Genomic DNA, 27,869 nt, shown 5'->3' on the forward strand with positions numbered 1-27,869 from the left:
AATGGATTAGACACTACTCAGTAACTCAGGATAATTATATAAATAATTATGATATTCGAAATTAGGAAAAAAAAATTTGAAGAAGACGAATGGGTTAGGTACTACTTAAGTGTCGATTCTAAATTATTTAATTAAGTGTCGATTTCCAGCTTCTCTGCATTTCACATCGATTAGACTTTCATCTATTCTTAATTTTTTATTTTCAATTTGATGGATAAATACTACCCGGGTCTACCACGGGTCAGCCCTGGAGTGGAAATAGAGGGCCAACCCGGGCCCACACGACTGGGCCGTATGGGCCCAAGTTGACCCCTCGAGGTCGACTTGGCCGACTTCGGTCCATGACTTGACCCATCGGGGTCGACTCATGGGCAACCCCGCCCTATGAGTCGACCCCGGGGTCGTCTTGGCCGAGCTCCGGGCTCGGCCACGGCCCCGGGGTCGTGGTTTGACGCGGTCTTCCCGGCGCAAGACGCGGTCCTAGGCCGTTATAGTTGTTTTCTCCGAGCGGTTAGGCCTAGGAATTAGTATAAAAACATGCAACATTGTCCTATTGAGACATCTTCTTCATACTTTGTCCTAACGACATTCTTGTCCTGTTATTACCAATCTTGTAATAGCTTTTACCCTTTGTTCAATATATAAAATACCTCCGAGGTACACTTTGATCCATACTTGTCATACCACCTATAATCTTATTGGGTTTATTGATTCGGGCTACCCGGGTTAATTAAATCCATCACAATTATAATTATAACAATATTTATTTAAAAAAAATACATACATACATACATACATATATATATATATATATATATATATGGATGGTACCTTTCCAGAATGGGCCATGGGCGATCGCCCAGCCACCCTTGCTCAAGACCAGCCCTGCACCCGCCGGATGGCCAATTTAAACATGGCATCAGACCAATAGCTTTCAGTTAAGAACTTTCATGTGTCTAATCTCAATGTTTTCCAAGGGTCTTTGTTTTCGTTGCCATATTACTTCTCAAAGGCAGTGAGTTTCCCATGGATTTTTGTTTGTTTTGGCATTACCATCATTGTTTTGGTATGCTGTATTATTATTTTCCGTTCAATTATGAGATTGCTGGTCAGTAGATTTTGTGCTTTGCTGATTGAGGATGACGCTACATATTATGTTAATTTGCAAGCTTTTCGCATCCATATGCTCTAGCTTAGGCGTGTTAGAAATCACAATTAGAGACTTTAATGAGATAGAATTTATTTTGTTAAGTTTTTTACTATATTCTTGGATGTAGTTGTTATCATAATAAGTCTATAAATACAGACTTTTCATTGTACGTTATGAATCAGACTTGTCATATAAATTTTCCTAGTTTTATATTAATTTTCCTTCTATTGCTATTTTATTATTCTATTCTATTCTTACCTTTCCGGCGGGTGGTATCATTAGCCACCGGAACGTATTTCAATTTTAACAAAAGAATGCACTGATATATCCACTCAAATTACATTGTAATTAATATTATTAGGCCTAAAATTTCTGTCATGGAATTATTGATGGAGTGTTTATCCTTTCCTTCCTGTCTCACAGTTTCATACTAAGCTAGATATTATATTGTAGGCAAGACAATTCATATGAAAGTGATAAATATCTTGTCTTGTGAATTAATCTAACAAATAACCTCCTACAACCCATTTTCTTCCTCTTTAATTCTTGTTCTTCATAACTCTGAAACTTTGTTAATCGCTTCCAATCAAAACCTAATCATTATACATTGCGTATACTATTTTCAGCAAATATAATGGAACCCTTAATTTGGCTGTGTCCCAAAAAGCCTATGATATGATGTTTTTGAGTTTTAATGTTAAAATTGTGTCTTAATCTATATTTTTAATTTACATTATCAATGCCCATCCTAAAGGTTATGGTTGGCCCTAGGATAATAAGCAAAAAAACAATATTAAACATGTACCGTGAATTAGGATGTATACTTGTGTGAATCTTGTGTAATTGTACGCTATAATCATACAGAGAGAAAGGAAGACGAATATCAAGTTGATCTCAAGAACTCCAAAAAATCGCATTCTCATTAAGAAACCGCAAAAATACAAATACAACATGAGGTAAACAGAATACAATACATGTCGTTTTTTATACACTTAGAAAATAGAAAAAATGACACTTTTTTATCTTCTGAATTATATCTTTATAGCTTTTTTCCTCTAAATTATTCATATATCTATATTTACCTCCTCAATTATTTTAAAAGTCGCGACTTTTCTCTCTCTAGTAAATAGGCCTTTGGTTTGCTAAAAATATAGAAAAATAGGTATTTTAATTCAATTTCCTTCTCCAACAAACAATTGTTTATATGGAGAAAAAGTGAAAAAAACAAAAAAAAAAAAAAAAAAATAAACAAACACCATTTGTAATAAATATTATAATTATAATTTTAAACTAATTGTAGAAACACAATTAAGACTTAATTAAATACAAATAATTAATTATTGTTTAAATTATAAATATAATTTTAAGCTGATGCTAGTAACATAATTGAGTTAATTACACTTTTGGTCCCGTGACTATTGGGGTCTTGTTAATTTCAGTATTCGACTTTAAAAACTAACAATTTAGTTCCCTAACTATGCAATTTTTAACACATTTGGTCCACACGACCAAATCACCGGCCAAATGTCGCCGGAATCTTTTAATTCCATTTTAATTTGTTTAATTTGGGGGCAAATCGGTCATTTAATATTTTTCATTCTTCCTCCTTTGTCCTTCTTCGAAAATATACGCCGGCAGTCTTCCTTCTTTGTACTTCTTCGAAAATAATAAAGAATTGGAGTCTTCCCTAGATAAGCGATGCATGCATCTATGAGGTTCTCGGCGTGAGGCGAGACTGCAGACCCGACGAAATTCGCTCCACTTAGACGAGACTGCAGACCCGGTGTGAGGCAAGACCAAGAAACTAGCTTTGCAGCACCACTTGGACAAGCTGGTCCAATTTGGTGTCTCTGAATCCGAAATCACCACCGCATTCCAGGATCTTGTACTGAGATATCGCAAACCCTGGGTTTCTCTCTTTCTATTTTGATTTTCTTTGAATTTTGGCTTCATTGGAGATCTGAGTTTTTAAAATTCTTTTGAAACTTTAATTGAAAAGTTTTGATTTTTTTTTTGTTCTTTCGTATTTCTGGGTTTTAATAGCTTTCGTATTTCTGGGTTTTTTTTTTCGATTCCGAGTTTTAGATTTGTGGATGAAAATGGGGAATAAATTGAGGGCAACTTCCATGGATGACTTGGTAGTGAACTTGGTTCTTGAAAATTGGGAATAAATAATTGAGGGCAACTTCCATGGATGACTTCACAATTCATTGCAGGTGATATTTTTGCGGGAGAAGCATTGCAATTCTGGCCAAAGTGCAAGGAAGAAGAAAGTGATTTGAAATGACCGATATGCCCCCATAATTAAATAATAAAATAGTGTTTATATTTTTCCGGCGATATTTGGCCAGCGATTTGACCGGAAGGACCAAATGTGTTAAAAATTGCATAGTTAGGGGACTAAATTGTTAGTTTTTAAAGTCGAGTACTGAAATTAACAAGACCTCAATAGTCACAGGACTAAAAGTATAATTAACTCTAACATAATTAATTAAGACTTGAACACAAATTTAGTACTAATGAATTATTTTTGTTTAAGTGGTCTTAATTATATCTGTGACTAGTATTACCTTAAAATTAAATTATAATTTTTGCAAATGATGTTGGTTCTTTTTCACGTTTATTCTAATTCTCAAAATTAAACAGTAATTTGTTGGAGAATGAATGTGACTTGAAATACTTGATTTGCCCTTATTTTTAACAATTCAAAAGCATATTTAATTAAAAAGGGGATGAAATAGCCACTTTTATTATTTTAAAATAATAAAAAGGGGGCAAATGTGAGTATCTACATGAATAATTAATGAAAAAAGCGCTATAACAATATAATTCAGGTGAAAAGAGTCATTTTTCCTAAAAGATATATTGAAATTCCTTTAGTCATGTTCACGAGGATAAATATGAGTCTTTGCTTCAATTTTATCTATCATATTTATTATTTATTTCATTGCATCAATTTTTTCTTTAGTATTTTTCTTACTATTTTATATATAATATTTTTGTTTTTAATAGTAATGTCTAAATATATAAAAGAGTTTATTACCGAAATGGTCCCTCGACTATTATGAAATTACCAATTTGGTCCTCGACAATTTTTCGTACCCAATTAAGTCCCTCGACTTTGAAAATTTTAACCAATTTGGTCCTCCGTTTATTTTGCCGTTAAAATTGGGACCAAATTGGTAATTTTGCTATAGTCAAGAGACCAAATTGGTAATTTTTCTATAGTCAAGGGACCAAATTGGTAGTTAATTTTTCACTGAAATGGTTCCTTGACTATAGAAAAATTACCAATTTGGTCCCGATTTTAACGACAAAATAAACAGAGGACCAAATTGGTTAAAAATTTCAAAGTCGAAGGACTTAATTGGGCATGAAAAATTGTCGAGGACCAAATTAGTAATTTCGCAATAGTCGAGAGACAATTTCGGTAATAAACTCTATATAAAATAATGTTAAACTTATGATGTGTAACTTAGATAGGGTTACTATTATTGAATGAAGAGGACAGTGCATACAAGTGCTATAACGATATAATTCAGGGGAAAAGTGTTATTTTTTACTATCTAATCTGTATAGTGCATGGTGTGCTATAATGTCAAAACCAGACTGATCATCACCGTACCAAGTCAGCCACGAACTCTTTTGACTATCTAATCTGTATACTTTTATTAATAATGCTATTTTACATATTTTAAGTATCATTCTAATTTTTAAGTCATCAAAATCTTTGCTCAAGAATCGCTGAAAGAGGTAAATTGTGAATTATATAATTACTGTCTGTAATAACAGCAATTCTGATAAGAATATTGATATTGAATAGCTTTGGCTATGCAAAGCATATGAAAATACTATTTATAGGGATACAAACCATTCTAGTCAGATGATCGTCAAAACCCTAGTGACCTGCTATTATATGTCACTAATCAATTTTTGGACTTCGGTGCACTAAATGACAAATTTTTTTTTGTTGAACACTATTAACTCTATTACAATGCAATATTTGTTCATAACTACTTTCTCAACCTATTGAAGCACAAAGAGTCACTATCAACTCCACTGAGCACTTGACCTTTTTCCCTAAATTATTTAAATGGTCATTTGATTATAATGATATCATTACTTCAATATTTAATTTCTTATTTTGTACAAAAATATTCATGACTCATGAGTATCACATTTGTACCTATTTTTGTCGTTTAATTAAAGTACAAGTAATAGGTAAAAATTTAAATGAAAAATAATAATAATAATAATAAATTAATAATAATGTATTATTGTTATTATATGGTTACAAACTTCGTCATTGATTCGCACCACCATTTAAGTAATCATATTAAGATTATGTATTCTGTTTTCAAAAAATAAAAATAAAAATAATGTATTCTAGCCCCTAAATCAATCGCATTAGATTATTTTATCATCCCATTTTCTATATTATTATTATGAATATTCTTTTTACCATTCCTTATCTGATTAGGACTATTGGTATTCATAGTAAATATTTCTCTTTATCATTCCTTATCTCTACTTTATCCTTATAAAAGTCCCTACCTATACTTTACATAACCAAAGTACCAAAGTATTCTTTCCAGAATTATTCTCTCACCCAGATCATTCTTAAAAGTAAATCGCCCGGTTATTACATTAGCTGAGACTACTACATCTTTAACGCAGACAATAGCGAACGCCTTCATTTCTACTTTCCCATTCTCAATCATCATACCAACCCAATCTTTCATATCAGATCACAGCTACAATCCCTAGCTTCATTTTTTCCTTCTGCAACAAACCTAAACCTTGCGCGCCATTTCTCTATCTATCTATAATATATGGCTTCTCATAGTACGCCATGCATTGCAACTTTATCATGTTTGCTTCTGCTGCTCTCCTCCTTCTCGCAATCCCAAACGCAACTCTCCCCTACATTTTACGACAAAACATGCCCTAACGCTCTAAACATCATACGCACTACCGTAAGGCAAGCCGTGTCCAGTGAGCGTCGCATGGCCGCTTCCCTTGTTCGCCTCCATTTCCACGACTGCTTTGTCCAAGGTTGTGACGCTTCCATCTTACTAGACGACTCACTAACCATTAAGAGCGAAAAGACGGCGTTGCCTAACCTTGGCTCTGTCAGGGGTTACGACGTGATAGAGGCTGCCAAGCGAGAGTTGGAAAAAGCTTGTCCTGGTATTGTATCTTGTGCTGATGTATTGTCGGTGGCTGCACGTGATGCGACTGCTGCTGTGGGAGGTCCGTCTTGGATAGTGAAACTAGGAAGAAGAGATTCCACCATGGCTAGTCGTACCATAGATCTCCCTAGTCCTTTCGCCAATCTGGATAGCCTTATATCCAGCTTTGCAAGCAAAGGCCTTAATACAAGAGACATGGTTGCCTTGTCTGGTGCACATACTCTCGGCCAAGCTCAATGCTTCCTATTTCGCGATAGAATATATGGCAACCATACTGACATTGATGCCAGTTTTGCTAACACTAGAAGACGAAATTGTCCAAATGACACCGGAAATGGAAACTTGGCACCCCTTGATTTGGTGACCCCGAATTCCTTTGATAACAACTATTATAAGAACCTGTTGCAAAAGAAAGGTCTGCTTCAATCGGATCAAGTTCTGTTCAGCGGTGGAGCAACTGACAGTATAGTTTCGGAGTATGCAAGGAGCCCTCAGGCATTCCAAACAGATTTCGCGTCAGCAATGATTAAAATGTCTGAAATTCAGCCGCTCACAGGTCAAAATGGGATCATTAGGAAGGTTTGTGGTGCTTTGAACTAGCTTCATTTCTTCAATTTAGTTTTTCCTCTCCATGAAGTTAATTAATTGTATTTCTTTTCTTCATAATTGTACTCATTGATTCGTGTTTTAGAAAAATGCATGTAATAATTTGTTGTACTTTTCATTATATATCTGCAACACAACCTGTACGTTTCTTTTATTGAACATTATTCCAACTAATTGAAGGTTACGTTATTCATTGTCAACAAAGTTTTTTTTACAAATTACAGTTAGAGATTTCAATAAGATAGAATTTAGTTTTTTAAGTATTTTACTATATTATATTTTTAGATTTATTTGTTATCATATAAGCCTCTAAATACTGACTTTACAATCAGACTAGTCATATAAATTTTCCTAGTTTTATATTAATTTTCTGCTATTTTATTATTCTATTTTTTGCCTTACCAACCGGCCACCCGCCTAGAGCTGGTCCAAACATTTTAGAGGCCTGGGCGAAATTAAAAAAGGGTCCCTACTCTACTTTTTTTTTTTTTTTAATTTCAAAGATAAATGCTTTTTAGGTAGCATTATATAAAACTAATTTAAAAAACATTGTATAAGAAAAGAACAAAAAAACCTGAATTTTTTTCAAAAATTTCTGCTCAATCTTCGATTGTATCACAAATTTCAACAGCTCCAAAACCACAGTTTTTTTGTTTCCCGCCCATTTAATTAATTTAGCTCTACTCGATCTCAATCCCCATGAAAAAGCAGATGAGTTTAGGATAGATTCTTTGTTGAGGATTTGAGATCATTAATTTAGTTCCAACAACGTTAAGCCAAAAAGCAAAGGGTCCATCTATATTGTCTTGTCTGTAAGAACACATTGCCAGCAGGAATCCGGGCATCATATGTACAAGGTTGAGGAACTCTGTTTTGTACATGAACAAAGTTTATATTATTAGTAAATGCTGATGTATATGTCTGGAAAGCCACACTAAAGAGTTCATAGATCCTTTGGACCAAACCAAACATACATTAATATAAGACAATCACAAAACTAACCAGATGCAGCAGGCTTGCGTTACGTTGCACAGGAGCTGTTGAATCTAGTTGATCATCAATTTGGTTGGGCGTTATGCATCTCAATCGAATGAGAAACCATGGAAATTCCTAAATGTCGAAACATGCTCGATCAGTTGTATAGAGCAGATCGAAGTGGATGGTAGCTGAAACACTACTTGAAGCTCCAAGTTACAGAATGAAAGGGGGCTTTCTTTTTTTCGGGTTTTTTGATTTGGACAGGCAGACTTAAATTCTACCTCATGAATAAGGTGATGCATTTGGGCTTGCACTTTAAAAGGTGATCATTAATTTACAATAAGCATATATATAATTCACAAAATAAGCTACTCATAAAGATTTTGCTAAGCTGATTCTGCTATTCTTGTTGGCATGCAATTCAGCATCCAAATAACAAAAGCTCATGATATTTAATAGTGCAATAAACGATATTTTCTTTTAGCTGTTCAAGAACATACTAAACCAGAAACAAGTTAACAGCTGAATTATACTGCCTAACTTAAACCATTAAAGCTAAACCCAAATAGCCAAACATACCTCTACCACAACACTCGACTCAACTGGAAAAAGTAACAAATAAACCAAATTAAACCCAATTATTAAAGTAACCAAAAATCCTAAGATTTGAGTGTTACACAACTGAGCAACTATTTGAAAGAATTCGAACCTCAAAAAAAAAAATGATACAAGGAATCAAAACCAGGTTTTAGTCTATTGAGGAACTGCTTTAAAACACAAAACGAGTCTAAGAGTAGCTAAGAATAAGTGGAAAATCCCAAACAATTAGCAAACAATTTGTAGCATAAGCAGTAGAAGTTGTCAAAATTATAATTTTGCACAGGCCTGTTAAATGTTAATGATGGCATGCATCTTGAAGAAATCCTGTCATCAGTAGATTGGATAGAGAGGAAAAAGCAGGCCAAATTGGATTCAGAAGTGGAAAATCACCAAAAATTAGCAAGAAAGCAGATTAAATTGTCAGGATTTCTGAGGTAAAAAAAAAAAAGACCATTTCTCGATTTGTACGTGTCATCCTTGCGCAGGGGCCATGCTAATCTTCTATGTATCGTTCCAATTTGATCGGATGTCCCCGAAGGGACACTCTCACGTATAAGGTTGAGGAACTCTGTTTTGTACATGAACAAAGGTTATATTATTAGTAAATGCTGATGTATGTCTGTATATGACTTGAAACCCACACTAAAGAGTTCATAGATCCTTGGGACCAAACCAAAGATACAATATAAGATTATAAGACAATCACAAAACTAACCAAATGGTTACCAAGCAAGTCAAAAGTCTGACCAACTTTGTCGGGGACTTGGGGTTGCCCCGATTACATATATTTTACCTGGAAAGAGAATACATACCCCTTAATTGAAATCACCAAAGAAAAGCTCAAAAGAAGCTAAGAAAAGTATTAAAAGTCAGTAGCTAAAACTAACCTTCTATTAATCTGTTGAAGTAACAATTGGTTGGCTAGAACACTCCTTGAGTCCAAATGAACAGCCACACCATGCATATTTAACAAGAAATGCAGGGATAGATGGTCTGATTTGGCTTTCTTCTGTAATTTGAGAAATTTTAAACCCTATAGTGATAGCACAAAGAAAGCATAAAGGAAGCAGAACAAAAAGAGAGAGCTGTTATAAAAGGCAGTCTGAGTCGTGATTGCATTGTATACTTGCCACAACAAACAAACAAAATGATACAAGGAATCAAAACCCAGTTTTAGTCTATTGAGGAACTCCTTGAAAACACCAAAGGAATCTAAGAATAAGTGGAAAATCCCAACAAAGTAGCAGACAATTTTGTTGAAATATTGGGGGAAAAACAACCGGAATATTCAATCCAATTTGTAGCATAATCAGCTAGAAGTTTATCAAAATTATAATCCACAAATTCATTCAATCATTACCTTTATACGATTAACAAAATTGGAATTTACACAGGCCTGTTAATGATGGCATCTTGAATAAGTCCCTCATCAGGAGATTGGATTGACGAACAGGATGCCAAATTCAATTCAGAGGAAGTGGGAAATCACAAAAAAATTTAGCAGAAAAGCAGATTAAATTCCCAGATTTTTGGTTTAAAAAAAATTTGGACCATTTCTCGATTTGTGCGTGTCATCCTTGCGCAGGGGCCATGCTAATCTTCTCTGTATCGTTCCAATTTTATCGGATGTCCCCGAAGGGACACTCTCTGCTTCCATGGCGGTCTATGTCTATTGGAAAAAAGCTGCCTCATTTGCCGATGTGGGAGAGGAGAGTTAAGCGACTACCGCGTAAACTGAATACATGTTAATAGCAGCCCATTAAGGCATGGAGGCCCGGGCGAAAGGTGTTATGTAGTTTTCTTTTTCTTATGAAATTATATTTGTCTTTATATATCCTTCATTTGATTCTCTAATTCAAACTAGTTTTCAATATTATCCTTGTAATAAAATGTATTTCCTTCAACTTTATTTTGAGAAAAAAAATACTTAAAAAATTCCACCTAAAAGTAGTATTTATTTAGATTATCGTTAATTAAATAGCATTTAATCATAACATTAACAATGATTTAAAACCTAGTCTTAAACCTCCCTAACATACAAAACATTAATCTGGAAATTAATTCTAAAAATTAAAATTAAAATTAATTCGAAATTAATTGCGTAGTATTAAAATTAATACTCCAAAATCGTACTTTGAAAAGTACACTCGAGAGGCACCCACAAGGTTAGGTATGAGAAGTAAAATCAACTTCTCGTATAAAAAATGCACATTTAAAATTAATTGCGCAGTATTAGAATTAATACTCCAAAAATTACACTTCTCAAAGAGTGGCACCTCATAGATGCCAGCAGACACAAGTTAAGCCGCACCCCCTTGCATGCATTAGAAAACGGCGTTTGGTTCACGGAATGTTAGATTACTTTAGGGAATATTAGATTGCTGGGAATGTTAGATAACTGGAATGTTAGATTTTTGTGTTTGGTTTAAAATTGAAGTAGGTAAATAAGACAACGGAAATAAGATAAATTGATTAAAATGCCAAAATCTCAATATTAGTAATAAGATAAGAGAATGTGAGATTACCTAAGAAATCGGGGTGTATCTGACATTCCCTTCCAATAGCTAAAAACTTCATCGGGAGGTTATGTTACATTCCTTAGGAATCTTACATAACTAAGGAATGTTACATAACTTGAACCAAACATGGAAATCTTATATTTCTAAGCAAATATAACCTTAGTTATCTTATATAACTTGAACCAAACGCCCCATTAAGGTATACAATTCAAATTCTCTTTAAAAGGGTATTGTATGTATAGTGGTGTAAAATTCACTTCTTTTTTCAAGGTGGGACACAGGCTACTTACAAGCCTTTCTACATTCATTCCAATTCAAATGAGTCTACTTTGAGAATCAATTTTTCATTACCCATTATCTGTTTTGAACGTACAATATATTGATCTCTTCGTCTCACTACGAAGGATTCGAATCCACTGACCCGACCTAAATTGGAAGTAGAGTCACATGTATTTGTACTACAAAATAGCCACTTTAAATCATTTTATGCTATTTTGTCCAACACTTTCAATCACACCTACAGATGAACTCTAGTTAACTTTCATTTCAAATATGTATCTATCAATATTGATATAAGTTTCTAATAACAAATGTGAGTAAATGTTTCTCTCTCTCTCTGCAGATAAGCAAAAGGGCTTAATCCCTACTTTTGATTTTGTTCTTCCTACAGTGACTCACATGTTTTGTGTGAGGCATTTATATATATAGAAACATGAAGCAAGCTAGGTTTAGTGGAAAGGCAATCAAGGATACTTTATGGGAAGTTGCTAGGGTCACCATTGTTAATATATACCTTCACACCTACTATGAAGAATAAGGCATACGACTATATGAGTGGTTGTGTGACAAGCATCCCTCAGAGTGATTCATGTCACATTTTACTACATCATCATATTGTGATATTTTAGTCAATAATATTTGCAAGTGTTATAATGTGATTTTAGATGCTAAAGAGTAGGCCCTTATTAGTCGTCTCAAAAAATTGATAAAATTGATTATGTCTAGGTTGTATGATTGTAGGAAAGAAGCTTTGAAATGGACTATATATATTTGTCATATGATTGTTAACAAAATTGCTTTGGATGAAAAATTAATCGGGGGTTATACAATCATTCAAAGTAATGACAAGTTGTGCGAGATGACACGAGGCTAGCTAACTAATTTGTTGTTTGAGTAACCTGAGGTTGATTTGGGTTGAATGCGTTGCACTTAGCTTAGCTTGTAGCTAGGAGTTGGGAGTTGAGTGACATACCATGTAGACATGCATGTCATAAGTGCAATATAGATGAAATATGGTAAGGGTCCACTGAATGAGTACCATACATTCTTGTTACTTTGTTAAAACTTATTTGAAATCATATAGAAGTAGTATAAAGCCCATGGTAGAACTTGAAGAATGACCTGCTAGTGATATAGAGCCACCTCTCTCACCTTTGTACATTGCCAGAGTTAGAAGACCAATAAAGATTGAGAAAGAAAGGAGTTGATTAGATAACCAAAGATGGGATAAATCTCAAAAGAAGTTTTGTTAAGATGTACCGCACCAAATGTAAGAAAGAATGAAGTAATAAAAGAAAATGCCTTGAAAATCATACTATTAGAGAGAGATTGGTAATGCTTTGAATACTTAAATTATTTTTGCTTGTGGACAATATTATGCAAGTCTTACTAAATTTCACGGTTGAAAAAATTGTTAGGCACTCCTCGGGGGCCGGTGTATCTTCTTATTTTTTAAAAATTTGTTTAAAAGTTTTTAATTTTTTTAATTAAAACTTGATAATTATAAATTAGTTAATACTTTAATAGTTAAAATTAAAATATTAAATATTAATCTAAAAAAGATCTAGAGCTAACAATTTAGGGTTATTTTACTTAATGCGATATCGTTTTGAGTGAAATAACCAATTAAAAAAAAAAGAATAATAACTAATTAACCGACTAGGCAGCCTAGTCAATGCCTATGAGGCCTAGGCAGTCAACGCCAAAGCGGCCTAGGTACCGTTTAGGCAGCTTAGTCGGCCGCCTAGACCACCGATTATGGTGAAACGCTATGCGTGATTTTTGCAACACTGCTAAAATTTGTAATTTCATTGTGTGATATAGAGCAATCCAAAGAAAAGAGTTGGGGTAATGACCAAGAAAGTTGTTGATGCATCTTAAAACCATCAACCAGCTGCCCCAGATGTTCCAGTTCTAGTTGTAGATGCTGCAGTTCGATCTTCCAACTGATCCAAATGAAGGAAAAGAAGATGATAGTTGGTTAGCAGATATAGATATTGAGGAACTATCTCCAAATTGCTCCAACTGATATATGTCTGAATCACAATTGCAGCTACCTACTCATGATCATGAACACAGCAAGTGTCTAAAACTAATTAATGGGAAAGTTACAGTCCTGTGCTTCATTCCCGGGAACAACTTATGTAATATCAATTGCATCATTCTAACTACACCGAATTAGATCTCACCTAATAAAGTACTGAAAGATCACAAGATAATAAAGGAAAACCAAACAAGACAAGGAAAACCAAACAAGGCTTCTTGGGGGTCTGGCCAAGGTTATTATTTATAATACCCTAACGTGAACAAGGCAAAAAATATGGTAAATACAATCATCTCTTCACAGTAAAGTTTTACTTGGAGTAGTTTAATATTTCATTATTAAACACTTAAATTAGTATTTCCCAACAAATTAAAGAAAACTAATAACCATATATACCAACTTGCCCACCTGTGACCACGAGGTCATGAATCCTTGTCCCCTTGGTTTGAGTCGGTCAGCTATGAGTAACTTAAGTTGATTTAGTTCCTTGTGATCATTTGCTAGTTAGGATCACAAGGCAGGATTTCCCTTGTCATCCAAAAAAAAGATTTATATGTAATATCAATTATACCAGGAACAATAGAGCCATTGAAATAGATCAACCTTAAAATATTACACACAAAACAAACTATCAATCTAAAAAGCAAGAACAAATAGGAGATCAGTGGCACTGATTTAGTGCACCATCCTCTTATCAGAAAACTGAAAGATGAACAGATCAACCAGTGACAAAACTATAATTAATTAAACTTGGCTTGTTGGGGTGTTTAGTCCAAAATCACTGATCTAGTGCACCATCCTCTTATCAGAAAACTGAAAGATGATCAGATCAACCAGTGACAAAACTATTATTAAACTAAAATTGTTGGGTGTTTACTAAACACCCTAAAAAAATTATAGTATGCCATTAGTTGTAATGAACACACGGTATTCTTTAGTAAAAGGCGAAAGAATAGTTCGCTCTGTGTTCATCACATGGCTGCTTGAGTTTTGTCGCAGTTCTGTACTTATTTTTATAAGAGAAGTGGCCTCTAGCGTTTATGCTGTTTGTACGATGTGGGAGAGGTAGCGCTAGTGAAACTCCGCCCTACGCCTTTATACTTAAGCTTCCTTGTATAACAATATATCATCCACAATCAAACCCACAAACAACCTCAGTTACTTATATAGCTGACAAGTAGGCGCAAATTGGTATATATGGTTATTAGCTTTCTTTAATTTGTTGGGAAATACTAATTTAAGTGTTTAATGAAATATTAAACTACTGCAAGTAAGACTTTACTGTGAAGAGATGATTGTATTTGCCATATCTTTTGCCTAGCTTGTTCATGTAGGGTATTATAAATAATAACCTTGGCCAGACCCCCAAGAAGCTAAGCAAGCATTCCATGTTTGGTTTTCCTTTATTATTATCTTGTGATCTTTCAGTACTTTATTAGGTGAGATCGAATTCAGTGTAGTTAGAATGATGCAATTGGTATTACATAGGTGACGGGAAAATTGTCATCTCTAATCTACAGGTCTTCTCTGATTCAGATTGGATGGGCAGCTTGCTTGGAGGCAAGGAGATCAGTCTTAGTCTTATGCGTTTTCCTTGGAAATCCAAAAAGCAGCAAATTAAACGATTTCCAAATCATTTTCTAAAGCTGAATATATATGGCATGTTTGGTTGGCAAGGAAAATCTTTTCCAAGGAAAAGATTTTCTTCAAAATCATGGAAAGTGATAGTTTTCCCTGTTTGGTTCATTGGAATCCATTTTCCATAGGAAGTTGAGTTCCTCACTTTTGAAGAAAATGAAATCCGTTGGAGACTCTGGTATTTTGTTTTCCTGGATTGTTGGGAAGAAAAATTGGCTTTGGACGACTAATTTACCCTTGGCTTTGTTCTTCCTCTCGCTTTTTTCTTCTTCCTCACTGCCAAACTGGATTCTTCTTCCTCACTGCCAAAATGAAAACTGGAATCTCCCTCATCGCGTCCTCGTCGTTCGCCCGTGCTCGCCTCGTCTCCTGCCGCCGAGAGTCCGCGAGTCCGTGATGCCGCCTCACCGCTAGTCCGCTATGCCGCCTCGCCCTCTGGTCTCTGCCTCTCTGGCTTTGACGAGAATATAATTGAAGAATGAAGAATGAGGAGAATATTGAAGAAAGATGAAAACCTAGCATTTGGCCCAAAATGTTATCAATAAAGAAAAAAAAACATTTGGCCCAAAATTCTTGCAAATACTCCGTAGAAAACTAAATATTGGACTCCAAATTGAAACAAAACAATTATTATTTTTATTATCATTATTAATACAATAAGGACATATAAGTCTTTATACTCATTATTCCTTACCCTTTTTACATCTAACCAAACGATGGAATTCATATTCCCAGTAATTTCTTTTACACCAACCAAACAATGGAATCTACTTTCCTGGTAATTTGTTTTCCATGGAATTTGAATTTCGTTTCCTTCAAATATTTTCCAGCGAACCAAACGGGCTGATATAGTTCCTTGGCAGCGGCAGCCTGTTAGACTCAATGGATTTGGTTTCTTTTCCGCTTGCAGACTTAGGAGTTGTACCTAGCAAACCAGCTACTTTCTTTTGTGACAACAAATCAGCATCTGCCATTGCTCAAAATTCTGTATTTCATGAAAGGACAAAGGCCCTGTTTGGTAAATGGCTGTTAGCTGATTGGGTTGGCTGTTTGGGTTAGAAGGTATGATTTGTTGATAACATTGGCTGATTGTAGAAAGTTGTTTGATAAATTAGTTGTTAGCTGATAGCTGTTTGGTATAATTTCTTTTCTCAAAAAGCTAATTGAAAAGGCTGCTTTGAGTAGCCTTTTGAATTTTAGCCTTTTGAAGTTACAAAAAGCTTATTATTTACCAACTAATAGTGGTCAAATAAGCAAAAATTGACTGATAGGCTAATTATTTAACAAACACGGTCAAAACATATCGAGATAGATCAGACTGTCACATCCTTCGAGAGAAGGTGCAACAAGGACTTGTCAAATTAAAGCAACAAACTAAAGCAACATAATGCAAAGACATTTTTAGGGAAAATCGCACTTTTGGTCCCTCAATTATAGCCCGATCTGCAATGTTGTCCCCCGAAGTCAATTTTGGTTAATTGGTCCCTAATTGTCTTAAATCGTAGTCAATGTTGCCCTCCGGTCAGATTTGGCTCTAACCAGTGTTAACACTATGGGCAATTGGGTAATTTTACAACCCCAGCCAATTTTACCCCAGTATGGAACGCACTGCTCCTTTTTCTTCCCCGCCTCAGGCATTGACGCAGCCATCTTCTCAAGAACTCCCACACAAATCTACCGATTCCAACTCAGATACTGGTAACCACAACATGGAGGATGTGATGTGCTCACCTCAAGGCGGAAACAACGAACAAGTCAAAGAGAACAAAATGCAAGCATCTCACACCGCGACTCGACACCGGAAAAACTTCCATTACCGGCGCGGAGGCTTTCCTGCAACACATGGAGGCAGTAGGCGTTCTTTGGCATCCGAATTTGGTCCCTATTAGGGCTTACTTCCAGGCCAAACAGGAAAGGCTAATCATCTAGATTATCAACCCAATGGCAGCCTTTTCAATCTCATTCACGGTGAGTGATTGAACTAGTTCTGCTTCCTTTTTCTTTTACAGAGCAATTCATATGTTTTTATCTTTCCCTATTAGCTGAGTCAAGCTGTGTTGATTATTCCGATGAATTTACTTTATGAACCTTGGTCTGAGTTGGGATCGGTAGAAAGTAGGCAGCGCCTGTTCTTCTTTTCCTAAATTCCAGATTTGTACGTATTCTGAACCTTCATCCCCCACGTCTACGGCTCCGTCCTTCTCGTCGGCAGGCAGAGCAACGACGAAACTCTGGTCAACTGATTGACGCAGCGAGCAAGGTCGACCTCTGGTTCCTTCCTCTGGCGAGCAAAGTTAGCAGTGGCGACATGGGCTAGCTCCTCTCGTCTCTGGTTTTCCCTGTTTCCCTGTTCCGGCAAGCAACGCAACAGCTATGGTGGAACTACTTCTTGTCTCTGGTTTTCCCCGTTTCTTCGACGACAGCTTTAAGACCTCCTCAGGCGTTTTCCCGTTCGTGAAGCAGCCCTCCGGCGAGTGGAACTTCCGGTAGTGGCAATCAAATGGTGGTTGGTAGATGGGTGTAGCCGGTAACATAATGGTGGTTGCTCCCATATCAATTTTTTTTTTAATAAAATATGAATATTTTATTATGTAGTAGTAACTTGACGTACACAGCGCAGCCAAAAGAATCATATCATCATCATCAACTGATCAGAGGAACGAAGCTAGCTAGCTTTTCAGTGCCTCAGAAAAGCGGCGACAGAGAAGATAAAAGAGGCTACAAACAACGCACCGGAGACCGGTACGGTAACCGCCGCTCCGGCGACAGGTCCAGGCGCTGGTGTTGGTCCTGCTGGAGGACATCCAGTTCCGAGCTCCTGAGCCGCGTCGACGGCGGAAAACACGGCGATAACAGCTACGACGACAACCAGAAAGGCTTTCATCATTCCAAATTGAGCCGCCATTGCTTCAATTCGAGTTTTCAATCAGAAAGTATTGCGAATCGCCCTTTGAGTATAGTGAGAATGTGAAGGGATGAAATTGCATCGATCTCCCATATCAATTTATGGAGGAAATTGGGGGTAAAATTGACTGGGTTGTGAAATTACCCAATTGCCCATGGTGTTAACACTGGTTATAGCCAAATCTGACCGGAGGGCAATATTGACTACGGTTTAAGACAATTAGAGACCCAATCAACCAAAATTGACTTCGGGGGACAACATTGCAGATCGAGCTATAATTGGGGGACTAAAAGTGCGATTTTAAATGGACTACAGAATGAAATATTGAAATGAAGCATTATATTACAAATAAGTTTAATTTGCCTGTTATGAAGCAGTAATAATTATGAGTGGCATATATGCGGCAATTAAGTCAAACTAGGAGTTGGGGAAAGCCACGGTGATCGAAAATGCCCCGTCCGTACGTAGATGACACCAAAGCTACAAGCAGCGGGAATTGAAGAAGCACAAATGAAGTGACAGGCAAACAAGCAAGTGCAGCCACTATAATAAGAACTCCCCTTCTGTTATGCCCAACTACGAGATAGACTGTGGCAGAGTACGCAATCATCATAAATATTATGGACAAAAATAAGGTGAAGAGGCCTATGATTAATCTCTTGGGAAGAGCATATAGGAAGTCTTGCTCTGCATAGCGAGAAGTTAGGATGGACAAGAAGACGAGCAAGGACGTGGTGGATGTATAGAGAGTGGCAGCATTTGAGATGGCGAATACGGTGAAAGCAGTGTGGTTGGAGAAGATTGGGAGGCCATTTCCACCATTGTTGCCACCAGGAACTGTAATGGCAGCTGCAAAGACGACAGTAACAATAAGGACTGCTGCAATTGTGCATGAAGTTGCTGTGTCTTTCATCCATTTCTCCCCTCCCTCTTTTAACCCCTTATGTTCCTCCGTAAAGATCATATTCGGAGTTTTATCATCTACATTTCGAAATGACAGGCAATATGATGGCGCAATTTTCTGCACTTCCTTAAACCATTGCAACTCTCGTTGCATCTGAAGAGCTGCACCAGAAACAAGATTTAGTTTGTGTGGAGGCGCCAATTTCCCAGCCAAATGCAAAACGCTATTCTTATTTCTGTCTTCACTATCCGATAAAAGACTCCTAAGCACCCTGGTTCCACAAACAAGGTTAAAAACATTTTCGCTGCGATTCTCTACTGCAGCGTGAAGTATATTCTGCCCCATGGAGTTTGTGGAATACGCCATCAAAGGATACGCTTCCACAATATTTAGAATGACATTGCAGATGTCTGAACTTGTTGCTCGAAACATTGCACCCAATGTGAGTGAGAGCACTTGTTTTTCATTTAGGGTTTTGAGTTGGTCGCACAAGCATTTAAGAAGCTTCACAGCTTCTTGGTGCATCACCATTTTGTTTACAATGCTCTTCCCTAACACCGCAGATGTTGACCCCTTAGAAACACCTGCATATATAGTAGTAGCTAGCTAGGTAACCGGATGATTTATCGGAATTGAATAAGTAAATAATTAAAGATGATGGAAATTGCCAAAGACCTTGTGGTCTAGTGGGATTCGGTATCCCGGTTTACACTCTAGCCTCAGTGGAGGCACTGAGGCAATTATTGACTCTTTGTGCTTTAGTAGGTTGAGAAGGTAGTTATGAACATGCACTGAGGCAATTATCGACTCTTTGTGCTTCAGTACCTTGAGAATGTAATTATGAATAGATACTACATTGTATCCGAGTCAGTAGTACTCAAAAAAAAAATGATGGAAATCATTTACTCACAATAGTATATGAAACTTTGCCAAAAGCTTAGATTGTGTTTGTTAATAATAGGACAGTCGAATCTAACGATGGTATCCAAAGCAGACATATTGCTACACAACCCGTTATGACGGCCCAAATCAGGGTACTTTTTAACCAACTTCAGCGCCAAATCTGTAATGTCAATTGGCATTAGGGCATTTTGTCATATATATAATTTCAATTAAATTATAAGCTAATTGGCGAATTATTTGTGTATTGAATACACATTATATAAAATAATATATACTTTCAGTATTTAAAAAAATTATTTTTTTTCAATATAATGTACATTTTTAATATACTAAAAGTACATTATTTGTATAGTAAATATATACATATATTATACGAAATAATGTAATTTCAGTACTCAAATAAAGTATTTTTCTTGAATACAAGGTACATTTTTAATATACTAAAAATACATTATCTGTATAGTGAAGGTACATTATACAAAATAATGTACTTTCAGTACTCAAATTAAATAAAGTGTAAAGTGTTTTTCCTGAATACAAGTTACATTTTTAATACACTAAAAGTACATTATTTGTATAATAAATGTACATTATACAAAATAATGTACTTCCAGTACTCAAATAAAGCGTTTTTCATGAATACAATGTCGTACATTTTTAATATATAAAAGTGCATTATTTGATAGTATATATACAAAATAATGTACTTTCAATACCCAAATAATGTACTTTGTATTTATGGTCTATACAACTATGTGAACAACAATAACAATGGTAAGATAAGCAATAGTTATGCCATAGACCTGATCCACCTTGCAAAGTGGACCTATCACAATTTACATACTGAATGTTCACAATTCAAATTGTAAACATTCAGTATGTAAATTAAATTGTGAACATTCAATATGTAAATTACTAAATTGTGTATTTTGGATCCGGATTTACAGAATAATTTGGGGTTAGATAAGCTAGAGGGCCCGCGAGTACGTACCATAGAATTTGGATCCAATTAGGTTAACAAGAATAGACACACCAATTGGGCTGCATTCATATGGATTAGGTTGGCCGTATTCATCATCCTTAGTGAGACGGAAGAAATACAGAAAGGCGTCCTTGCTTTTGCGATGGTTCCGAGCTGCAAAATGGATGGGGAATAAACCATCTTGGGTGTGAACGTAGAGGAGATTATAATCCCTCCGAACAAGGATTTCGGCCACCTCAACGTTTCCATGCCAGGCAGCGACGTGAAGTGGGGTTTGGCCAGACACATCTTTGCGGCGAAGCCCTTCATCTGGCATCACTGCTACTAGCTTTTCCGCGAATGAGGCATTTCCAGCTTTAGCAGCAACATGCAATGAAGTGTCTAAGTTATAGTTGAGTGGAGATTGGATTGCTGATGGGTTTTGGTTGAAGAATATTTTAGCTTCTTCCCAATTTTCTGCCACTATAGCTCTGTAAAGTGGCAGGTATTTGCTGAAATCTACTGCAACACATCATCACCATCATCATATGTCTAATTAATTAAATTAAATTAAATTAAAGCACTCTACCTGGGCGTTCACAAGGAAGTGCTGGAGAAGGAGCTGCCATTTAATTTAATTTGTACGAATTAAAATTATTCTCTAGGATCGTATCCTAACTCTCATAAAAATTGACCCCACCAACGCTATGTTTTATACTGTTTTAAAAATGATATTTTATACTCCGTATATGTTATGCTTCTAACTAGCTTAGTCACTAAGCTATGCTAAGCTAGCTAGCTAGCTTTTCTTACTTTTTTGCTTTATATATCAATAAGCAAAGAATATAATCATACACTAAATGTTCGGTCTAATTGCTAAATTAGTACTCCGTATAATATTGTTATTATTCACTTATTTATATTATTTTTGGTGCTTGGATATATTTTTATAAGTGTACTAACAAATTAAATGAATTTGATGCTTAAATTGATGATTGAGTTTAGATTGTGAGATAATAGATTAATAGGGCAGCAAAATTATATCTTGATTAATTATAAGTTTTATTTTTCTTGGTTATGAGAGTAACTGATTAAGTTTATCATTATTATTACTTTTTCATGTGCATTACGCGAATGTGATAATACCCAATGTTTATTTTTAAATAAGTACTTTAAAGTATATCAATCTTAGATTATATATTCTTACTACTTCCCTATTTAAAATCCAGCCTATATCAAAAGACATAGATGCAAAAAGACCAAATTGCCACCGTGTTTTTTTAAATCTGTGTTCAAACGGGTTGATATTACACCCATCTCTCTCTATATATATATGACTCTGTTACAATGTAGTATGATTAGTATCTGTTCCTCTCTCTATATATATATATGACTCTGTTACAATGTAGTATGATTAGTATCTGTTCATAGCTACTTTCTCATCCTCTCTCTCTATATATATGACTCTGTTACAATGTAGTATGATTAGTATCTGTTCATAGCTACTTTCTCATCCTCTCTCTCTATATATATGACTCTGTTACAATGTAGTATGATTAGTATCTGTTCATAGCTACTTTCTCAATCAAATAAAACACAAAGAGATGATTAGTATCTGTTCCTGTTCCTCTCTCTCTATATATATATGACTCTGTTACAATGTAGTATGATTAGTATCTGTTCATAGCTACTTTCTCATCCTCTCTCTCTATATATATGACTCTGTTACAATGTAGTATGATTAGTATCTGTTCATAGCTACTTTCTCATCCTCTCTCTCTATATATATGACTCTGTTACAATGTAGTATGATTAGTATCTGTTCATAGCTACTTTCTCATCCTCTCTCTCTATATATATGACTCTGTTACAATGTAGTATGATTAGTATCTGTTCATAGCTACTTTCTCATCCTCTCTCTCTATATATATGACTCTGTTACAATGTAGTATGATTAGTATCTGTTCATAGCTACTTTCTCATCCTCTCTCTCTATATATATGACTCTGTTACAATGTAGTATGATTAGTATCTGTTCATAGCTACTTTCTCATCCTCTCTCTCTATATATATGACTCTGTTACAATGTAGTATGATTAGTATCTGTTCATAGCTACTTTCTCATCCTCTCTCTCTATATATATGACTCTGTTACAATGTAGTATGATTAGTATCTGTTCATAGCTACTTTCTCATCCTCTCTCTCTATATATATGACTCTGTTACAATGTAGTATGATTAGTATCTGTTCATAGCTACTTTCTCAACCAAATAAAACACAAATCATAGCTACTTTCTCAACCAAATAAAACACAAAGAGACAATATAGCCTCCACTGAGACTCGAACCCACCCCCTTCCATGTGGGGTGCAACCGGGTGCCACTAGTCACTATTATATTAGATCGCTTAATTATTGTTTTATTTCCTTTGCTATTACTCCCATTAGCAATTTACAAGCAAGAAGGTACATGCTGCATTTGAATTTTAGTTTTAGTACGTCCAAATCCAACAACCGAAGCAAGAGCAACATGCCAGTAGTTATGCCGTGGACCCAGGTCCACCTTGTAAGGTGGACATGGGTCCAATACGACGTCGTTTCACAATTTAAAAAAAAAAAAAATTTAACGGCGGCTCCTTATCGCAACAGAACACAAACTCTACATTCACAGACCCTATACTCAATGGCGGATCCAGAAATTTTAGTTAGTGGGGCGAAAATTTTTCTTAAACCGTAAAACATTTAGGAAATATAGTCATAGATTTGTTGTATATAAGCGAAAAATAAAACACATCAAAATTTTATAAAAATATTCATAACAAAATATGAAAAATAATTAATTTGATAAAATAATTCAAATAAAAAACACATTATAAATTGAATCACTTAAAAGGAATATAGTCATAAATATTGTTAGATATAGACAAAAAATAAAACACACTACAACTTTATAAAAGACAAAAAATAAAACACACTAAAACTTTATAAAAATATTAGTAACAATATATGAAACATAATTAATTTGATAAAATAATTCAAATAAAAAATACATTATAAATTAAACATCTCATTAAAACACATGTTTTATACTGTTTTAAAAATAATATTTTATACTCCGTATTTGTTATGCTAACTAGCTTAGTCACTGCCGCTAAGCTATGCTAAGCTAGCTAGCTAGCTTTTCTTACTTTTTTGCTTTATATATCGATAAGCAAAGAATATAGTCATACACTCAATGTTCGGTCTAATTGCTAAATTAGTACTTAGTATAATATTGTTATTATTAGTCACTTATTTATATTATTTTTGGTGCTTGAATATATTTTTATGTGTACTAACAAATTAATTTGATGCTTAAATTGATTGAGTTTCGATTGTGAGGTAACAGATTAATAGGGCAGCAAAATTATATCTTGATTAATTATGAGTTTTATTTTTTTTCTTGGTTATGAGAATAACTGATTAAGTTTATCATTATTATTATTTGTTCATGTGCATTATGCGAATGTGATAATACCCAATGTTTATTTTTAAATAAATACTTCAAAGTATATCAATCCAAGATTATATATTCTTACTACTTCCCTATCTAAAATCCAGCCTATATCAAAAGGACTTTCGTCCGACATTGTTTTCTTTATAGTTCGTACGCAGCGTATTTACAATAATTTTAAATCGGTAATTCAAATGATATGAATGCAAGATATTATAAGAGATTGATTATAATTGTTACTAAAATAAATGTTTGCAACTTGTAAAAATGCTAGTTTAAATACTTAGAGAAATGCAAACTAAAAGAGTATTCTTAATTCTCTTTTGGGTAGCATTGTCGTCATTGCCTTTATCTTCCGTACTTATCATCTTCTTTTTTATTAGTAGTATGTCATGTGCAATTAGGTTATTACTAGTAGTAGCATAGAGACCAGCGTCATGCAATGAGATTATGGGGTAGAAAGCTATGAATTTGCCTTGTTGTGAATATGACTGAGATCTTAATTGTACTATAAACTCTTGATCTTGCAAACATCTGTTGATATTTTACACCGACAGTTATTTATGGTCGTGAAAATTTATGCAGACCATTCTATTTTATAGCACTTCAAAATAATGGATGCTTGCTATCACGTACTTTACACGCTAGCAACCACCTTGTTTGTTATGCGAAAATTCAAAGCTAAATTAGCTTAATTGCCAGCTTTTCTTAGTTTTTTGCTTTAATATCAATAAGCAAAGAATCACAATTTAATTTGTCGCTTTAATCAATGACTAATTACCGCGCGTGCTTTGCGCGATTAAACCAATGCCTAATGTGTATTTTTAAATTAGTGTTACCGAATTAGTTAAAGTATTCATATAATAATGAGAGAGAAAAATGCTAAAATTTGTAATTTTGCAGTTTAAATCAGGACACTGTTAATGTGGTGCTTAAATTGTAGAAATACTGAAACAGTCTTCACATTGGAACAGTACACAAGGAAACTTAAGGCCATGAGTTTAACACAATGTAGGCACATATAGTCATTGTTACTGTGAAATTTTGTGGCACCGAGTAGGATATTCAATAAGATATTAAATAGCAAACTACTCCATACCACCACACATATTTAATAGGTAATTAAGTAAATGGATGGAGTTCAGTTTAAGCTTGAAATAATATGTTAAAGTTAATATAATTGCCATTATAAATATTGTTTATCTTGTTCAAAAAATAATCTGAGTGCTTATTTTAATAAAAGATAAAGAAATTACCTTGTTGTGTATATAACTGAGATCTTAGTTCTTAGTTGTACTATGAACTCTTGATCTTGCAATCGCTTGTTGAAATTTGACAGCTAGCTAGTGGTAGTTTTTCCCCGTCCTACACATTTCATGTGTTATGAGATGTGTGTCATAGATTCTAATGTGAAAGTATTGAAAAAATATTAATATTTATGGAGTATTATATTTGTAGAAGGTTAATAAGTAGTATATCGTGTTCTCTAGTTCCGTAACTTGTTTACTTGATAGTAACAACAATGACTCTGCAGGTAGTCTAAATAATGATGCCGCAATGTGTCCAGTTTCATCAACAATTTCTACATCCATTTTGCATCTGTTCATATTTTTGGAATTAGTATGAATTGAGTAAGTGTATGTAGTACTTGATTTTGTGTGTCTGTGTGTGTGTGTTTTGTAAATTTTTTTTTGTTGAATTGATACTAACCTTGAAGTATCAACTACTCCCTTTTCACCACAATACATGCGATTAAATAGTTTGCCATTTTGTGTATAACTCCTTTTAAAATAGTGGCTACATCCTATATACCAAGTGTTTTGGTTGTTAATGTTGATGCTGATTTTGCCTTTAATACAAGCACGTTGAGTTTAGAAAATGATAATTGTAAATATTAGTTCTAATATATTTAAAGGATGCACAATAAGTATTTTACATACAGGATCAACGAGCGTTGCAATGGTGGCTATTTTTAAAATTTCTTCATTTTCTAGATTTGTAAGATTGATTGCAACATTGTTGTAGTCTCTGCATCTTTTCAATGCGTCAAGTGTGTCACGATATTCTATTACCCTACATTGACATTTCTAATAATGAGTTTTAATTATAGCTACGCAAGATAATGATCTAATTACCATTTACATATTATTATAAGTATAAAAAGCATATCAGTTCTTTAGGTGTTCTGCTTGAGATACTTTTGGTTCAACCATTATTGTTGAATGAGTTCTTGTGGATAGAGAAATTTCTAGTTTATTTAAGGAATAAGATTAGATAATGTAGTAAAAATTTATACATTTTAAATCACTTTAATAAATTAAAGAAATACGATTTACCTTTAAAAAATTTATACATTTTAAATCACTTCAATTTATACATTTTAAATCACTACAAAACGTGGTTAGTTCAAGAATAAAAGTTCACTACCCACAAAGTAAGTCCGATAAACGTTCACTACAAAAGGTTCTAAGTCCAAAAAGACACTTTTTTTTTATGCTACAATGCAGTATCTGTTCGTAACTACTTTCTCAACATATTTATTGACTCCACTGAGGCTCAAACCCACCACCTCTCATATAAAAGGAAGGGTTTGATGCCACTAGACCACAAGGTCCTTGGCTATGCATATCCTATTTAGTGTTGATGAAATAGTAAAATAAGGAATTTATTTTCTATTCAAATGTGGGGTATTATTTTCTTTCTTAGGCCTACCCATTAATCTATTTTGGCACAAATTTTAATAGAAAAAAACTGACACATTATTTTTTACACAAATGGAAGAATGAGATTTTAGCCACATTTTTTCACTGCAAATATGGGATTTTGTCAGAAAATGGCGGGCCTGCCCAGAGAGGAGGAAGCTGCGCCTGCGATTTTGTATATTTTATATATTTTTTTTCTGTTTTAGATTTTGTTTTATTCTTTTATTTTCCTTTTTTTCCTCCACCTCATTTTCTCTTTCCTAATCATACTTACAAAAACTCCTTAAAAATCACACCAAAATTACAACTATTTAGGAATGCCTTAGGAGTTAGGACGCTGCTTGCAGGCCTCTATCTAAAAAATAGTTGATAGTTTATTATGTTTATCATTAATATTTTAATTTATTTAATTGTGAGAAAATGATCAAATATGCTCTCAAACTTTAGTTGAAAAGTCAATTAACCGTATAAACTTTTTATAGGTAGTTAATTACCCCATCAACAATTCATTTTGATGCTCCAAAACCTTGAATGGAAACACAGATTATATGTCAGCATGCTGAGAAACAAAGTTCTTTACATCAGTGGAAGGCACAATCCAGTCCAGAGATCAAGAAGAGGAAAGTGCAGATAAAAGGGAAGAGATCCATACATTGTAATATTCTGATGAACATAAATCTTCACGCAGAAATGCTTCTTATCTCTCAATCTCCTCAATTACAAACTTTACCCTGTTTAGATGATTAGTTAGATAACCTGTCTCAGAGCTATACAATGAAGTAATTTTTTTAGAACAATCTATATAAATATATCTCCACACTTCCACTGGCTTCAGTTTTTGATAAGTCCTTTAAAAAAACTCTGTAATGAAACAAAATGTAAAAGCTAAAATGCCAGATCCTAGAGTAACAAAATTGTGCCACATGCCAAGTTATGTTAGTATTGATCAAGGCCACAATCAAAGATTATGGATTGTATAATACCATTTAGATTAGT

At 34.5% G+C, this 27,869-nt stretch overlaps 2 protein-coding genes, 1 long non-coding RNA gene and 3 other non-coding genes across 9 annotated transcripts; 1 reads left to right on the plus strand and 5 right to left on the minus strand.

The window, feature by feature from the left end:
- Positions 1 to 5,982: 5,982 nt before the first annotated feature.
- Positions 5,983 to 7,072, plus strand: LOC116030927 (lignin-forming anionic peroxidase-like). Its single transcript, XM_031273297.1, has one exon. The coding sequence runs from the start codon at positions 5,983 to 5,985 to the stop codon at positions 6,940 to 6,942; it is 960 nt and encodes a 319-aa protein (XP_031129157.1). The 3' UTR covers positions 6,943 to 7,072.
- Positions 7,073 to 7,754: 682 nt separating this feature from the next.
- Positions 7,755 to 10,257, minus strand: LOC116028788. 4 transcript variants are annotated; one of them, XR_004100216.1, is made up of 5 exons: positions 9,887 to 10,257; positions 9,414 to 9,535; positions 9,242 to 9,319; positions 7,951 to 9,094; positions 7,755 to 7,816 (listed from the first exon to the last, which is right to left on the minus strand). It is a non-coding gene; the product is annotated as an uncharacterized LOC116028788 (long non-coding RNA). The 4 variants fall into 4 exon arrangements; XR_004100217.1 differs by having other exon boundaries at positions 9,414 to 9,559; XR_004100215.1 differs by having other exon boundaries at positions 7,951 to 8,058; positions 8,978 to 9,094; positions 9,414 to 10,257.
- LOC116031138 lies at positions 8,966 to 9,068 on the minus strand. Its single transcript, XR_004100567.1, has one exon. It is a non-coding gene; the product is annotated as a U6 spliceosomal RNA (small nuclear RNA).
- Positions 10,066 to 10,168, minus strand: LOC116031136. Its single transcript, XR_004100565.1, has one exon. It is a non-coding gene; the product is annotated as a U6 spliceosomal RNA (small nuclear RNA).
- Positions 10,258 to 14,235: 3,978 nt separating the features above from the next.
- LOC116031118 lies at positions 14,236 to 14,349 on the minus strand. The gene has a single exon (XR_004100548.1). It is a non-coding gene; the product is annotated as a U5 spliceosomal RNA (small nuclear RNA).
- Positions 14,350 to 18,189: 3,840 nt separating this feature from the next.
- LOC116030473 (ankyrin repeat-containing protein NPR4-like) lies at positions 18,190 to 21,217 on the minus strand. The gene is made up of 3 exons (XM_031272730.1): positions 20,710 to 21,217; positions 19,726 to 19,878; positions 18,190 to 19,399 (listed from the first exon to the last, which is right to left on the minus strand). The coding sequence occupies exons 1-3, from the start codon at positions 21,014 to 21,016 to the stop codon at positions 18,324 to 18,326; spliced, it is 1,536 nt and encodes a 511-aa protein (XP_031128590.1). The 5' UTR covers positions 21,017 to 21,217; the 3' UTR covers positions 18,190 to 18,323.
- Between the last annotated feature and the right edge of the window lie 6,652 nt (positions 21,218 to 27,869).

Source organism: Ipomoea triloba, chromosome 9, assembly GCF_003576645.1.
Source record: "Ipomoea triloba cultivar NCNSP0323 chromosome 9, ASM357664v1".
In the NCBI taxonomy this organism is placed as follows: Eukaryota; Viridiplantae; Streptophyta; class Magnoliopsida; order Solanales; family Convolvulaceae; genus Ipomoea; species Ipomoea triloba.

Bases quoted from the DNA above. Each gene is read 5' to 3' on its own strand.
- LOC116030473 (XM_031272730.1), bottom strand. From the start codon at position 21,016: ATGCCAGATGAAGGGCTTCGCCGCAAAGATGTGTCTGGCCAAACCCCA. The intron at 19,879-20,709 runs GTACGTACTCGC...TTGACATTACAG, and splicing joins AATTGGATCCAAATTCTATG to ATTTGGCGCTGAAGTTGGTT. The intron at 19,400-19,725 runs GTGAGTAAATGA...CTATATATGCAG, and splicing joins GCAAAGTTTCATATACTATT to GTGTTTCTAAGGGGTCAACA.
- LOC116030927 (XM_031273297.1), top strand. From the start codon at position 5,983: ATGGCTTCTCATAGTACGCCATGCATTGCAACTTTATCATGTTTGCTT.